Below are 17,440 nucleotides of genomic sequence, written 5' to 3' on the forward strand. Positions count from 1 at the left end.
TCTTTTGTGTGTGGAACAGAGCAAGTGGTAACTAAATACTTTCAGAATGAAGAAATGCCAATACAAGCATCGGCTCTGAAAATATTTGCTTACATATTCCTGGAAGAGAATGCAAAAGTTAGCAAACAAAACATGTAGCTCACACAGAAGCAAGAGAATAAAGAGGCCATAAAAGGCCACATCTGGTTACACACAGGTTGATTTTTCCAAAGGCTGACGACCCTCCCCAGCGTTATTTAACTTCATCTATACTTGCTGCTTTATTTCACTCCAGGACACCTGTATATTTGTTTCTACATACATGCTTTCTGTATCCCAACAACAAAGACACAAATATAATAAATCCAAATAAATGAAAGAAGAACATGCACTTGAGTCAATTTCTTTGAAAGGACAGACATCTTCCCTTATATAAAGCACTTATTTTAAAACAGAGCTGACTAGAAATAATCAACTGCTATTCATAGTTTCCCATATTCCTTTTTCAGTCAGGTCCATTCTCATTTCCCTTTGTTATATATGACTAGCCAGACTGGCTTCACTGAAACTCAGAACTCTCAGAAGACAGGGACAGATTGAACATGGTTACCAAGAGTGAGCAAGCAGGTCTAAAGGTGCATCTTTTGTCGATTATATTATCCCACCTGTGGTCATGCTTACTGGAAATGAGGAAAGCTGTGAGGGATTCCTCTCCATGTCTCAGGTCAGGTATGTATAGGGGTAAAAAGAAATAGGGGGCAGCAGAGAAAGAATATAATCAGGACAGCCCACGTGGCAGCCTTCATTGCCTCTGCCTCCAAGCAAAAATGTCCTTAGATTTGCTCAGGAGGAGCAAGAAGTTAGAATGGTTATGTCCCAAAGAGCATCTCACCCTTTCTTTCCCCTAAACATCTCCAGCTGTCTCATGAAAATCTATTCCCCTTCATATGGAAGGGGAGTTTTTAGGAGTTTTGAGTATAGCCACTGCAACATGCTGATTTCTCCTTAATTATCACCAAGGCAGGAGTACAAAGCAACTTACCTTCTGAAAAAAGTCTTCCCCACTTTTGCCTTTTCCTTCAGCAGCAGCTGTAAATAAAAACATACACATTTAAAATAGTTTCTTTTTCAATCTCTGTATTCAAAAACCTCTCAAGTATCGGGTATGAGAATACAAAAGTAAGCAAGATGCCATTCTTGCTCAGTGACTGCCAGAACAGGCTTCATTTCTGATGCAAAGCTGGTAAAAAAACAAAACACTAATCCAATCAATTATACATCTTTAGATAATTTCACACTTTTTTTTTTTTTTTTTTTTTTTTGGTCTGGAAGATTCAGGTCTCTCTTTTCACACATTGATGATTATAATCTCATCCTTTCATAGTTAAGGAACTACATGAAGAAATGCAACTACCAACATAACCAACTATAGTGTTCTAAGCACTTCCTTTTTGTTCTATGCTTTGCAAAGACTATATAATCTACTTGGGTTTCAGCTGGCATCATACTACTTCAATTCACACTTTAATTCACATTTATAAGATAAAGACAAAACAACATGAGGATTAAACAGTAATAGTGAAGGTCACAGACAACAATAAAACTTCATGGGAGATTAATTAAAAGGTCATTACATTTGAACAAATTGTTTTTATATGTAAATGGTAGCCTATAAATACATGAGAAACCCAGTTTTCTACATTCGAAAGTCTTACAACTCTGTGAACCTTTTTTTTTAAGTTTATTTATTTTAAGAGAGAGAGTGTATGCGTGAACAGGGGAGGGGCAGAGAGAGAATTCCAAGCAGGTTCTGTGCTGTCAGTGCAGAGCTGGATGTGGGGCTCAATCTCACGAATCGTGAGATCATGACCCGAGCCAAAATCAAGAGTCAGATGCTTAACTGACTGAGCCACCCAGGCACCCGATGTGAACCTTTTTTTAAATCTGTAGAGAGGAGTAGGCAATTTGACTAAAAGGAAAGAGGGACCAAAGAGACAAAAGCGCCTTGCTCACAATAGCCTCAAATTGCATCTTTCAGAAGGCAAACACCAAACAGGTCTCAAATTCAGGTGCAGGGTGGAATAATGGTTAACTGGAGAAGCCACTGGCCAAGACAAGGAAACAAGCTGGAGCAAGAACTCTTAGGCAATGAAACCTGGAAGACCATGGTACCCCAAACACTTACTGGTCAACACTATCAAGGGGCACTGCATGTACATGCATATACATGCATGTATATGTGTCCAGGACACTTATAAAATTATTAAAGACTCTTGTGTGTCAACTATACTTCAATTTAAAAAATTATTAATGACCCAAGAAATGTGGCAGGTGATTCTGTTAAGTGGAAGACTCAAAACTCAAATTCCCTCAAAAAAAATAGCAAGTACTAAAATATAAATTTTTTCACCAATTTTAATCTCACAGTTAAAGACACCTTCTACAGTCTTGCAAAATGTGTACTTTTATCCACATGTTTGCATCCAAAAAAACAGAATTCAGAGTACATGTTTCTGTGATTTCCAAAGACATTCTGAATAAATGTATGACAAGAGCTAAAAAGAAATAAAAAATTTAAAACTGTATTCTAATGGTAGGCTAAACAATAGCCTCTCAAAGATAGTCATGTCCTAATGCCTGGAACCTCTGAATATGTTACTTTAAGTGGCCAAAGGGATTTTGCAGGTGTGATCAAATTACATTAAATTATCTTGAGACAGGGAGATAATCCTCAATTACCCACGTGGGCCGCATGTCATCATATGGGGTTCATTGTAAGAGGGAAGCAGGAAGGTCAGAATTCAAGAAGGCAATGTGACAACAGAAGCAGAGGGAGGGCAGGACATGTAACAAAGAAAGGAGAGGTCAGAGGAGAAAGGCATTAGAGATGCTATACTGCTGGCTTTGAAGATGAAGAAAGGGGCCACAAGCTAAGGAACATAGGTGGCCTCTAGAAGCTGGGAAAGGCAAGGAAATGGATTCTCCCCTGGAGCCTTCAGGAGGAGCATGGCCCTGCCAACACCTTGGTATATCCCAATGAAACCCATTTGAGACTTTGGACCTCTGGAACTGTAAGACAATAAATTTACGTTATAAACCATTATACTTGTGATAATTTGTTACAGAAGCAAAAAAACAAATACACACACACACAAACAAAACAAACCTAATACATAATGCCAATACTATTTTTACTTTCTGCACAAATACCATACTTTCTACAGCATGAACTGAGCAAAGACATGTGAGCATTTCAAGCACACATTTTCACAAATACATTCTTGGTAGTTAACTCTACAAATTATGATTTCTACTCTCTAATCTGGAAATATGTCAATATTAATAAAACTTTTAAAAATACAAAAAGCAAATTTGAACCAAAAGAGCAAAGCTCATACTTTCCAAATAAACTGGAAAATGTGGCTGATTGTAGCTAGAGGGACAACCTAGGCAAGATAAAATGACAGTGCCCAAACCTAATGACACAAACCTAATAACAAGTGCCTTGGGGGCACTTCAACTCAGCCATCTCTTAGGCTGCCTTTATCTCTAAAGCAAAAAAAAAAAAAAAAAATTGAAGGGGCCCTACTCGATAACAAAATTGCTTGGCAATGAAAATTGCACAGCAGGGCACAAAGATGTGAGAAAATTCTAGTGACACCAAGGAAACTCTTCTTTGAAAAGAAACTTTAGAATCAAAGATATTTCCAAAAGCCTATCAAGCAAGAAAGATTCACCCACAGGAACTCCTTCACAACTTAATAATTCATCACTTTAAATTTCCTATTACAATTACAGTTCATTACAGACATTTCCTTTAGGGCATTTATTTTGCTCATGATAAACCCATTATGTCACAACCTTTAAATCCCCCTTCATTTGAAGTCCAGCTAAACAGACTTCATAGAATGGCCTTTCAATCCCTGGATGAATAAAAAATGGAGGGGGTGGGATTTCCTTAGGCTCAAATTATAACTATGTTCCAGAAAAATATCTAAAATTTAACAGAAACCTGCACATGTAACCACCTTATGATTTCCAGGGGAAGAGGAGGCAGGGATACTCATTAGCACCAAAAATACTCATACCAAAATTCTTTGGCCTTTTTCATTCCAAGTGTTTATGTATAAAAAACTCCAAATCTGAGACAGATTCTCCCCTAAATCTAGAGTAATGTCCATTCCTGAAGCCCACAATTACCCTAATAAAAAGACTCTGGTTGGATACTTAATGAGATCACTGTCTTAGGTATAAACCATGGTTAGTCCCAGTCATTGGCACGTTACAGTGACTATTCCTTATCTCATTTCCGGGTTGCTGGGTCTCCTGAAGGACTTTTACTGACCCCATGCAAGCAAAGCTGCCAAGGTTAATATGTTCATTTTAGAGATGCAGAAAAGAACAAAAAGAAGTTCACTCTTTCATTCCATAAATATTTAAGTCCTGTGCTGGTGAATCAACATTGGCAAGGCCCTGACATTCAACTTACGATCTTGGCCTATATTTTCACAGCCTCCCACTAGTGAGATAAAGCCAAAATCAAAATTTAATTTTAGTGACAACTTTCCCAAATATCTTTTCACAATCACAACTCTATCCAAACTAAACTTATTAGAAATTTAACTTAGCTGTTCTCATTTGGGACAATGTACTAAAAAGCTACTCATTTTACTCTTAAATCCAACACTACAGCTGGGCAGCTACTGCCAGGCCTGAAGAGTGAAGGGTGCTTCTAGGAAGACCATCTAAGAATTGGATTGTAAGAAAAACATGAGATATGATAATATCTTGACTCAATGGTTGTCTTTTCATTATGGTTGGAGGGGCAAATGTTGCCTGTGAAATGAGCCAAGACATGATTGATATCACAGCATTCCTTGACCTTTGAAGTCTAATTCTATTCTGTGGTATAACAGTTCTACTGAGTCCTCACACTCTTATACACTGATACACTCCTACCTTTTATATTCCATAGTAACAGGAATACACACATAATGACTTAGCAGGCTTTTCCTAATGTCTTTATAACAGACTTCTGCCTGATGTTCCAAAATGTAATCATTTGATTGTAAAATCCCTGGACTATACTTGCCAATGAAAGCAGTTGTCTTTATTTTCATGACATAGAATTCCAGGAATAAATTACTTCAATACTACTGAAACATAGCTTCATAGATTGTGCAGGTAAAGCATTTCATATTTTAAGCTGAACAATTCATTTTTATGTTTATTATAATTTCTCCAATGTTTTGCCATATTTTATTTGATATTTTTGCTTCACAAGAAATATGGGATGGCAAAAGCCATAGCCAATAAAAACAGCAAAAGTTGAAACAGGTGTAAACTATTATACTCCCCCAAACTACAGGGCAAGTCTAGTTAATTACTGAATTAAAGGGTGGGGAGGGGGTAAGCTCGATTTTAAATTCTTTGTAGGGCATATGGAAACTTATTTAAATATCCTTTTCACTCTGAAATGCTTTTCCATTATAACATCTGATGCTTTCTGGAGTCAAATCTAAAAACACAAGGACTAAAAACAGTATGGAGTATCTTTAAACACTCCCGTGATAGGCAATGGGTTTTTCCCTCAACCCTGTGGAAACTGAGCCAAAAAAAAGTTCAAATTATAAAATAAATGAGAAATAATACTTCAAATTTATAAAGATTCAAGGCATTCCTCCCTTTTTCTTAACACAAACCAACTGTAGCATATTTGCAACTAAGAAGGCTGTTGTATGTTAAGGTCACCTGAAAGATAAATGTAACCATGTAGGTAGCCTCATTCTCCCACAAAAATACTTCACTAAAATTTCAAAACATTCACTTATTATATCAACTTAATCAATATGCTTAAAGAGCTTTGCCAGATATTTTATTCTATATAACACAGTTTTCAGAAAACTTCCATGACAATTGGGCCAACTTCACTGAAAGAGGAATCACAAAAAGATGTAGAAGATGCAGTTGCTATATACTCCCAGAAAACTTTACATGCATGATTCATATCTAACACTCTAGAGTGGCATAAAAAGTTCTGAGAATTGATTGAAGAAATAGACATTAAGCTTATTTTTAAAGTTTCTTTAATTCTCAAAGTCATTCAAATACCCTAGTCAACCAAAACACTCCAAGTTTAAAAATCAGTAATGAATAGTGTCTTCTGAATGTTGTATATCACATTAAGAATGAGGAATTTCAGGCCTCATCTTTCCTAAACTCTCTACCTGCTTTCAGAGTCCACAATTAACAAATCAAACTCACCTGCTCTAAAGACAAAACAAAACAAACAAAAAACACATGTAGGCCTGTTAAGAAAAGGGAAACAGTCGAAAATATTTTTTTTTCTCAAAGCAGTGGCTGGTAATTTGAGGACAGTTTTCTTCAATGTTCTTCTTAAATACTGGAGGGTTTTTTGTCTGAGTTTTTTGTAGTTAAAAATTCCCATGTTTAGGAGAGATGGGACAAAGATGGTGGCAGAGCAGGAGGTCCCTATGCTTACCTTGTTCCAAAAATTTAACTAGATAACTTTCAAATCATGCTAAATCCCCCACGAATCAACCTGAAGACTGTCAGAAAAAACTCCACAACACAAGGTAGAGAAGAGGCCACATCAAAGAGCACATGCAGCACACATTAGAGATATTCCTTGAAGCACGAGGCCCTTGGGAACAGGGGATACAACACTACAGGGCACTACAGGACCTCTCTGTCATAAGGTTATTACCTTCAAGAGTAGGATACATGGCTGAATTTTCTAACACACAGAAGCAGGCCCAGAGACTTAGACAAAATGAGAGAAAGATGAATTTGTTCCAAATAAAAGAATAGAACAAGGCCACGGCCAGAGATCTAAGTGAAATAGATATAAGTAATATGCATGATAAAGAATTTAAAGTAATGATTACAAAGATACTCACTGGACTTGAGAAAAGAGTAGAAGAAATGAGTGAAACACTTAACACAAAGATAAGGACTAACAGAGCAGAAATAAAAGGGTCAATAAACGAAATCAGATACACTCTTGATAAAATAAACAGCAGTCTGGAAGAAGTAGAGGAAAAAATCCAATGACCTGGAAGACAGAGTAACGGAAAGTTATCCGGATAAACTAAAGAGAGAAAAAAGAATTATGCAAAATTAGAGTAGACATAGGGAACACAATGATTCCATCAAAAATAGTAACATTCATATTACAGGAGTCCTTGAGGAAGAATTGAGTGAAAACAGGGAAGAAAATTTATTTGAAGAAATAATAGGTGAAAACCACCCTAATCTGAGGAAGGAAACATATCCAGATCCAGGAAGCACAGAGAACACCCAACAAAATCAACAAAAACAGATCCACACCAAGACATATTGTAATTAAAAAGGCAAAATATAGTGATAAAGAAAAAAATTTTTTTTTTAATTTTAGAGAAAGAATGCTCAAATGGAAGAGAGGGGCAGAGGGAAGGAGAGAGAGAATCTTAAGCAAGTTCCAAACCCAGAGCAGAGCCTGACACAGGGCTTAATTCCACAACCCTGGGATCATGACCCAAGCCAAAATCAAGAGTTGGAAGCTCAACTGACTGAGCCACCCAGGTGCCCCCTAAGAAAAAAAATAATTTTAAAGCAGCAAGACAAAAGAAGATAGTAACTTACAAGGGAAAACCAATAAAGCTATCAGTGGCTTTTTCTGCAGAACCTTTCCAAGGCAGAAGGGAGTGGCATAATATATTCAAAGTGCTGAACTAGAACAATCTGCAGCCAAGAATACTCTATCCAGCAAGGCTATCATTCAGAACAGAGGAAGAGATAAAGAGTTTACCAGACAAACAAAAAATAAAGGAATTTGTGACCACTAAGCCAGCCCTGTAAGAAATACCAAAGAGAACTCTGCGAGAAAAAAGGAAAGACCAAAAGTGAAAGTATGAAGGTAACAAACAAAAAAGCAGTAAAAATGAGTATTCCCTTTTTTTTTTATTTAAAAAAAATTTTAATGTTTATTCATTTTTGAGAGACAGAGCATGAGTGGGGGAGGGACAGAGAAAGAGGGACAGAATCTGAAGCAGGCTCCAGGCTCTGAGATGTCAGCACAGAGCCCAACATGGGGCTCGAACTCACGAACTATGAGATCATGAGCTGAGCCGAAGTTGGATGCTTAACTGACTGAGCCACCCAGGTGCCCCTAAAAATGAGTATTTCTATAAAAAATCAGTTAAGGTACTCACAAAATAAAAGAATGAAAAATATGACAATATATACCTAAATGTAGGGAGGAGAAGAGTAAAGAATGGGTTCAAATTTAAATGACCATCAATTTCATATATACTGCTATCTGCAGATGTTATATGCAAACTTAATGGTAACCATAAATCAAAAATCACTAATATATATGTAAGGAATAAAGAAAAAGAAATCCATATATCTTACTAATGAAAACCAGCAAACCAGGAAAGAGAAAGACAAGAAAGAAACCAAGAAAATCTTTAGAAACAATCACAAAAGAAATAATACAATAGCAATAAATACTTACCAATAATTAAATGGACTAAATAATAATAAATAAATAATTAAATGGACTAAATGCTCCAATCAAAAGACATAGGATGACAGAATTGGTTAAAAAAAAAAAACAAAAAACAACAAGATCCATCTATATGCTGCCTACAAGATACTTATTTTAGACCTAACACCTTCAGATTGAAAGTGAGGGGATAGAGAAACATTTATCATACAAATAGAGGTCAAAAGAAACCCAAACTCACAATATTCACATCAAGCTAGACTTTAAAACAAAGACTAGAATAATAGAAAAATAAGGGCACCATATAGTAATAAATGGGGCAATCCAACAAGAACACATAACAAATGTAAATATTAATGCACCCAAAACATATAAAATAGTTAATAACAAACATAGAGGACTTTAACACCTCATTTACAACAATAGATCATCTAAAGAGAAAATAAACAAGGAAACAATGGATTTGAATGACACACTGGACCAGAATGATTTAACAGATAAACTCAGAACTTTCCATTCTAAAATAGCAGAATACACATTCTTTTTGAGTGCATATGGACATTCTCCAGAATAGATCATAGGCCAGCCACAAAACCAGCCTCAACAAATTAAAAAAAGATCGAAGTCACATCATGCATTTTTTTCTGACCACAAGGCTATGATACTAGAACTACAAGAAAAATCTGGAAAGACCACAAATACATGGAGATAAAATAACATGCTACTAAACAATGAACGAGTCAACCAGTAAATAAAAAAACAAATAAAGTACATGGAAACAAATGAACATGAACCACAATGGTTCAAAATCTTTGGGATGTAGCAAAAGTCATTCTAAGAGGGAAGTTTATAGCAATACAGGTTTACCTCAAGATGCAAGAAAAATTTCAAACAATCTAACCTTACATGTAAAAGAGCTAGAAAAAGAACAAACAAAACCTAAAATCAACAGAAGAAAGGAAATAATCAAGATTAGAGCAGAAATAAATGATATACAAACTAAAAACACAACAGATCAATGAAATGAGGAGCTGATTCATTGGAAAAATCAACAAAATTGATAAACTTCTAGCCAAACTTCTCAAAAACAAAAGAGAAAGGGCCCAAATAAATAAAATCATAAATGACAGAGAAGAAGTAACAACAAACACTACAGAAATACAAATAACAATAAGGGAATATTATGCCAACAAACTGGACAACCTGGAAGAAATGCATAAATTCCTAGAAACATAACCTACCAAAACTGAAACAGGAAGAAAGAGAAAATTTAAACAGACCCATAACCAGCAAAGAAATTGAATCAGTAATTTAAAAAAACTCCCAATAAACAAAAGTCCAGGACCAGATGGCTTCACAGGCAAATCCTACAAAACATTTAAAGAAGAGTCAACATTCTTCTCAAACTGTCCCAAAAAACAGAAAAGGAAGAAAAACTTCCAAATTCATTCTATAAGGCTAGTATTACTGACACCAAAACCAGATAAAGACACCACAAAAGAATTATTGCCCAATATCTCTGATCACCATATATGCAAAAATCCTTAACGAAATTCTACCAAGCTGGATCTAGCATGCATTAAAAAAATTCATTCACCCTGGGGCACTGAGGTGGCTCACTCAGTTGAGCGTCTGACTCTTGATTTCAGTTCAGGTCATGATCTCATGGTTCATTAGATCAAGCCCTGTGTCAAGCTCTGTGCTGACAGTGTGGAGCCTGCTTGGCTCTCTCCCCCTCTCTCTGCCCTTCCTTGTATGTTTGCTCACTCTCTCAAAGTAAATAAATAAAACTTAAAAAAAAAATTCATTCACCATGATCAAGTGGGATTTATTCCCAGGTTGCAAAGGTGGTTCAATATTTACAAATCAATCAATGTGATACATAATATCAATCAAAGAAAGGATAAGAACAATATGATCATTTCAATAGATGCAGAAAAAGCATCTGACAAAGTACAACATCCATTCATGATAAAAGCCCCCAACAAAGTAGGTTTAGAGGGATTATACCTCAACATAATAAAGACCATCTATGAAAACCTACAGCTAACATCATCCTTAATGAGGAAATACTGACAAAAGAAGGATGTCCACTCTCACCACTTTTATTCAAGATAGTACTGGAAATCCTAGCCACAGAAATCAGACAACAAAAAGAAAATGAAAGTCATCCAAATCAGTAGGGAAAAAGTAAAACTTTTACTATTTGCAGATGACATGATACTATATATAGAAAACCTGAAAGACTCCACCAAAAAACTGCTAGAAGTAAACAAATTGAGTAGTCACAAGATACGAAATCAATGTACAGATATCTATTGCATTTGTATGCACTAAAAATGAAGAAGAGAAATTATGAATCCCATTTACAATTGCACCAAAAATAAGATACGTACAGATAAACCTAACCAAAGAGGTGGAAGAACAGTACTCTGAAAACTAGAAAACATTGATGAAAGAAACTGAAGATGACACAAAGGAATGGAAAGCCATTCCGTGCTCGTGCATTGGAAAAACAAATATTGTTAAATGTCTGTACTACCCAAAGCAACCCACACATTTAATGAAATCTCTGTCAAAATATCAACAGCATTTTTCACAGAACTAGAACAATCCTAAAATCTGTATGGAAAGGCAAAAGACCCTGAATAGCCAAAGCTTGACAAAGCAAAGCAAAGCTGGAGGCGTTGCAATTCCAGACTTCAAGTTGTATTACAAAGCTGTAGTAATCAAAATAGTACGGTACTAACACAAAAATAGACATATAGATCAATAGAACAAAATAGAAAACCCAGAAATAAGCTAACAACTATATTAATAGTTGTTATTAATTAATCTTCATCAAAACAGGAAAGAATATCCAAAGGAAAGAGACTATCTCGTCAACAAACTATTTTGGGGAAACCGGTCAGTTACATACAAAAGAATGAAACTGGACCACTTTCTTACACCATACCCAAAAATAAATTCAAAATGGATTAAATACCTAAATATAAGACCCAAAACCATAAAAATCCTAGAAGAGAGCACAGTCAGTAACTTATGTGACATCAGCTATAGCAACTTGTTTCTAGATAGGTCCCCTGAGGCAAAGGAAATTAAAGCAAAACTAAATTATTGGGACTACATCAAAAAAAAAAAGCTTCTGCACAGTGAAGGAAACAATCAACAAAACTAAAAGGCAACCTATGAAATGGAAGACATAATTTGCAAACAACATATCTGATAAAGGGTTAGTATCCAAAATATATAAAGAACGTACAAAACTCAACACCCAAGGAACAAATAATCCAATTAAAAAATGGGCAGCACATATGAACATACATCTCTCCAAAGAAAACATCCAGATGGCCAAAAGACACATGAAAAGATGTTCATCATCACTTACCATCAGGGAAATGAAAATCAAAACTACAATGAGATATCACCTTATACCTGTCAGAAGGGCTAAAATCAACAACACAAGAAACAAGAGGCATTGGTGAGGACGTGAGGAAAGGGGAACCCTTCTGCATTGTTGATGGAAATGTAAACTGGTGCAGCCACTGCAGAAAATAGGATGGAGGTTCCTCAAAAAGTTAAAAATAGGACTCTTGTGGAATCTAGCAGTCAAAATACTGGGTATTTACCCAAAGAATACAAAAACAGTAGTTCAAAGGGATACATGCACCCTGATGTATTATATAGCAGCATTATTTACAAAAGCGAAGTTATGGAAGCGGCCCAAGTGTCCATCAATTCAAGAATGGGTAAAGTAGATGCGGTGTATATACAGATACAATGGAATATTACTCAGCCATCTAAAAGAATGAAATCTTGCCATTTGCAATGATACAGATAGAGCTAAAGTATATTATGCTAAGCAAAATAAGTCAGAGAAAGACAAATACCATATGATTTCACTCATATGTGGAATTTAAGAAACAAAAAAAAAAAAGGCAAAGGGGGAAAAAGAGAAAGACAAAGAAAGACTCTTACCTATAGAGACGAAACTGATGGCTACCAGAGGGGAGGTAAGTAGGGGGATGGGGGAAATACGTGATGAGTATTAAGGAATGCACTTGTAATGAGCACCGGGTGATGTATGGAACTGTTGTATCCCTATATTATACAACTGAAACTAATATAACACCGTATTTTAACTGGAATTAACATAAAAACTTACACAAAAATCCCCACCTTTAAAAATGCAATAAATTATTTTTAAGGAGACTATGAGACAGGATGTACAAAATTACCTCAATTCTATATCAAAACTGCATGCATATGCATAGAATGTACATGCTAGGGGAAAAAAGACAAGGATAAACATCAAAATATTAAAAATCATTATTTGAGTGGTGGAATTACCAGGTCATTTATCACTTTCACCTCTGTATTTTTCAGAATGCCTTTAAACAGCTTGAACTTCTTGGGGCACCTGGGTGGCTCAGTTGGTTGAGCGTCTGACTTTGGCTCAGGTCATAATCCCACAGTTTGTGGGTTCAAGCCCCACATCAGGCTCTGTGCTGACAGCTCAGAGCCTAGAGACTGCTTCAGATTCTGTGTCTCCCCCTCCGCCCTCCCCTGCTCACACTCTGTGTCTGTCTCTCAAAAATAAATAAACATTAAAAAATTTTTAATAGCTTGAACTTTTTAATTATGCAAATAAATCAAGTAAAATATTTGAGATCCTTCTTCCTGTTTGTGAGTGAACCAAGGTTGCACTGGTTTGTCACAGCATCATTTTCAGCCCACAAGGTATAAACAATCTGGCAAAAGTCTGAAGGTCAAATGTGGATATAAGCTACCTAAGGGATGGAATGACTAAAGCAATTCCAGAGATGAATAATGGACAATGAAATCATACCAAAGATAGACTATCATAGGCCTTAATTAACCTACCGCTTTCTAGATTGAAATACTGATTCTGTGCAATTCTCAGTGGAAGACTTTTAACAACTTATGCCACATTAAGAAACTTCACAGCTGAAAACCCTAAACAATCCAATACCTGGAAAACATCTGTGATTCACATCCAACTATAGTTCTAGCCTCAAGAAAGAAAGAGATACTCTCTGAAATGCATGAACCAAAAAGAGAAAAATCTATGTATACATTTCTAATTATAGACTGCTTAAAAGAAGGCCACTTTTACTGGAATGTCACATCAAATGAAACATGAAATAAAACAGACAACACCTTATTAATTTACCACATTCTAAAATGGCTCAATAGCTAAGACTATGAGAGCAAAGAGAGGGGATTGTCTATAATTATTTGGGCCAAGAGCATGAGCCATTATTGGAACTACACCAATAATCCAATACATCCTGTGAGACCTTTTTTTAAAAATTTCATTTACCACCAAATTTTCAACCAGTCTAACAGGAATGACAAAGACAATGTTGGAGGTTGGGGGGCAGTCCTAATCTATTCTAACAATGGGACTGCTGTTGCCTCTTTAAGGTTTACATCTATTAACCCCAACAATTAACTCCTCTGTAGAAGTACACTTCTCACAATGCAGACTGCACAGGATTTTTTCACATGTTGAATCTGAGGGCAGTAAAGCTTTGCCTTCATTCCAGTGCTGGGGACAATCAGACAGTGGTGGCCCTGCCACACTTAGGACACAGCAGCAGCCTCAAGCAAAGGCCAACACTCTCTAGTCTATGGGCTTTTAGTTTCAGAAAGCATCTACTGCTATCAAGTGCAGGAAAACAAATATTCACAAAAATCTGAGAAAATCTAAATTACATTATTCATTGCTTCAAGCAACTTTTAATTTGAACTCTTCAAGCAACTCTGGCTAAGAGTTTACTCAGACTTCAAATTTATTGACCTGACAATGAAGACTTCCTTGTGGACTGATGACCCTAACATACGTCAACATAATCTCAGTCCAACTGATTAACAGAAACTTTGGTAATGTCAAATGTTTTCCTTTTAGGCTCTATTTCTTCTTACATAAGAAATTCCTGAAGCACCATTTAGTCTGGCCTGGGTCATAAACACTATTTGACAACTTTGAGTATTTACATATTAGGGTTTTTCTAAATCAACACTCTTCTAGCTTTGTCAAAAGCTAAAGCATGTTCATGGCCTTTATACAGTTTAATGGAATTATGAAAACTTAATACACCACAGTAGGCTTATGCTGGTCTTCCCAGAGAGCTGCACCATCCAAAACAATAGCCACAAGCCACTTGTGGCTATTGAGCACTTCAGATATAGGTAATCTGAATCCAGATGTGCTGTAAAAGTAAAAAAACACATTGGATTTCAAAGACTTAGTACAGAAAAAAAGTAAAAATCTCACTAATGTTTGCCTTATATATTGAAATGACACCATTTTTACATACGAGGTTAGAGAAAACTATTATTAAAGTTAATCTCAACTTTTTCTTTTTCATGTGGTTATAAAATTTTAAGTTACATTTGTGGTTCACATTATATTTCCATTATACAATGCTACTACAGGGGATAATAACTTACTTAGCTATTACCCAAAGACGACTGAAAAAGGTTCAATAGAGAACACAGTGTGACAGGCTACAAAGAGTATTTCCAAACAGCAGGAGTCCGCAGCTTATAATCTAAGCTGTACCTGTCTTAACCTCCTGGAAACATTTTGAGGAAGGAAAAGATTGGTTAGTATGTTGGGGGTGAGGCAGTGGAGAGAGGGTTAAAGAATTAGAGTAGTTTGAATAAAATACGTAACATTAATAACCATTTCCTTAACATCTAGCTTTGGCCCAACCCAAAACCATGAAACTCTTTAAGAGTTTATGTAGATGGTTATTTAATGGAATGAAGTTTATATTTCTTTTGTGTTTGTAATAACATGGCACTGGGGCAAGCCAACTTGTTTTAAATCAGAACCAAATGTGTTCCAGGCATGCTTACAATTCAGTATGTGCAAAACTCTATGAAAGGGCAGCCTGTTTTGCTATTCTCCTTACCAATGTATGAGGGTTAGGAGGGCACAAAGATAACACTGGCTTTCATCGGGGATACCCCAATTCATCTTAAAGCTAAAAAACTCATTTATTGATTCATTTAAACAAAACTTACTTAGCACCTGAGGCATATAAAGAGGAGATAAAATTGTAGAGTCAGAGAAACCTGGGTTCAACTCTAGGTTTGCCAATTTACTAATGGGATAACCCCAAGCACATGATTTAGCCTCCCTAAGGCTCTGTTTTCATCTTGAAAAATGTGTAAATAAGCACTCTTTAAGCATTTGATAAATGGAAGCCATCAACCTTGACCTCAAAGAACTTACAGTCTCACTCAACTATAAATTCTCTAAAATGTTAAACATTACATAAGAGTCACAGATAAAAAGAAAACTCAAAGAATAAACATGGTAAGAAGCTTCAGAGCTGATTGCTTAGCATGGGAAAAGACTAAAACATGGGAAATGGGGAATGTGAATTCTGGGCAGAGAGAATATTCTGAATGCCCATGTCTGTTTGTCTACTCAAAGCACTGAAACAGCACCTGTTCCTAGAAGGGGCCACAGGTCAGGACAGCAGAGAGAAAGGGGAGCTCTCCAGGGACTGGAGATATGAATACCTCAGGTTGGCTCACACTGATTCTTTACAAGGGTAAGCACCACTCCTCAGAGAAGTGTTTGGAAACACATAACGTGTCGTTGTCACAGGATGGGGGCTGGGGACAGTGGTGCAGACATTTAGTGTCTAGGGCTGGGGCAGTCAAAAAGAGTCTAGCTCAATGAAGAACTGTCCCATCCATCATGGCAATACCACTAGTTGAGCATTACTAATAGGGTGTTTCTTTTAACAATATCCTTTCTTCAGGCAATGATTTTCCAAATAATATGTATCTATTCACTTTTTTCTACACTGTCAATGAACTACCAAATGAACAATTAGCATGATCCTTCCATACTCTTTTAGGTTGTCAATAAATTTAACTAGATCACAAAATTTATCTTTTTCATCAGATGTTCCCACAAGCACAAATAAGACAAAGCTGCTTAAGCAAACATACCAATTGGATAAGGATTATCTATTATTCCAGCAAACTGAAGGCAAACGAACTTGAAGATACAGTGGGAGAAAGGGATGCTCATGAAAAAAAAATCACACTCCTGGGGTGTCTGAGGGACTCAGTCGGTTAAGCATCCAACACTTGGTTTCAGCTCAGGTCATGATCTCACAGTTCATGAGTTTGAGCCCCGCATCAGGCTCTATGCTGACAGCACCGAGCCTGCTTGGTATTCTCTCTTCCCCTCTCTCTCTGCCCCACTAACCCTGCCCATCTCTCAAAATAAATAAATAAACTTAAAAAAAAAAGAAAAATCATATCCTTGTACCCACCCACAGATCCCACCAAATCTTAATCTTTGTGGGAGTCCAAGAATCTGCATTCTTGTAAACATACCACAAAATTCTTATACAGTTAAGTATCAAAGCATCGTGATGTCACTGAAATCACATGGTGACAATGCCACACAATTTACCTTAACCCCAGGACCACAGAGAAATACAATTACTTTGAGGCAGGTAAAACGTTTAAATACAACAACACAACTTATATAACGTTACGTCAACTGTACATATATATCTACATAAATATGACAACATAAATCACTGTACACATTAGAGTCATGACATTGCTCTTGGTACTCCACATAATTCAAAACAACCTAGAAAAGCTGACTTTCAGGCATAACCAAAGTATGACAGAAGCAGTAACTGACTCACATTTATTATTAAAACTGTTTCCTTCCTTTCCTAAACTTGCTCTACTCAAAGCCGGTTGAGCCAAGACTGCCTCACACTGCATGTCATTAGAAGAGGTCTGAAGTCACATAAAAATGTTCAACATCACTCATAATCAGGGAAATACAAATCAAAACCACAATGAGATACCACCTCACACCGGTCAGAATGCCTAACAACTCAAGCAACAACAGATGTTGGCGAGGATGCAGAAAAAGAG

General features: G+C 36.3%; 1 protein-coding gene across 1 annotated transcript in view; it reads right to left on the bottom strand.

Annotated features, from left to right (window-relative positions):
- BICC1 (BicC family RNA binding protein 1) overlaps positions 1-17,440 on the bottom strand; it is a 284,184-nt gene that overhangs the window by 178,325 nt on the left and 88,419 nt on the right. Inside the window, exon 2 of the mRNA XM_030334902.1 lies at positions 1,022-1,068. Within this exon, the coding sequence (XP_030190762.1) occupies positions 1,022-1,068 (47 nt within the window). The remainder of the gene's footprint in view (positions 1-1,021; positions 1,069-17,440) is intronic.

This window comes from Lynx canadensis, chromosome D2 (genome assembly GCF_007474595.2).
Source record: "Lynx canadensis isolate LIC74 chromosome D2, mLynCan4.pri.v2, whole genome shotgun sequence".
Classification (NCBI taxonomy): Eukaryota; Metazoa; Chordata; class Mammalia; order Carnivora; family Felidae; genus Lynx; species Lynx canadensis.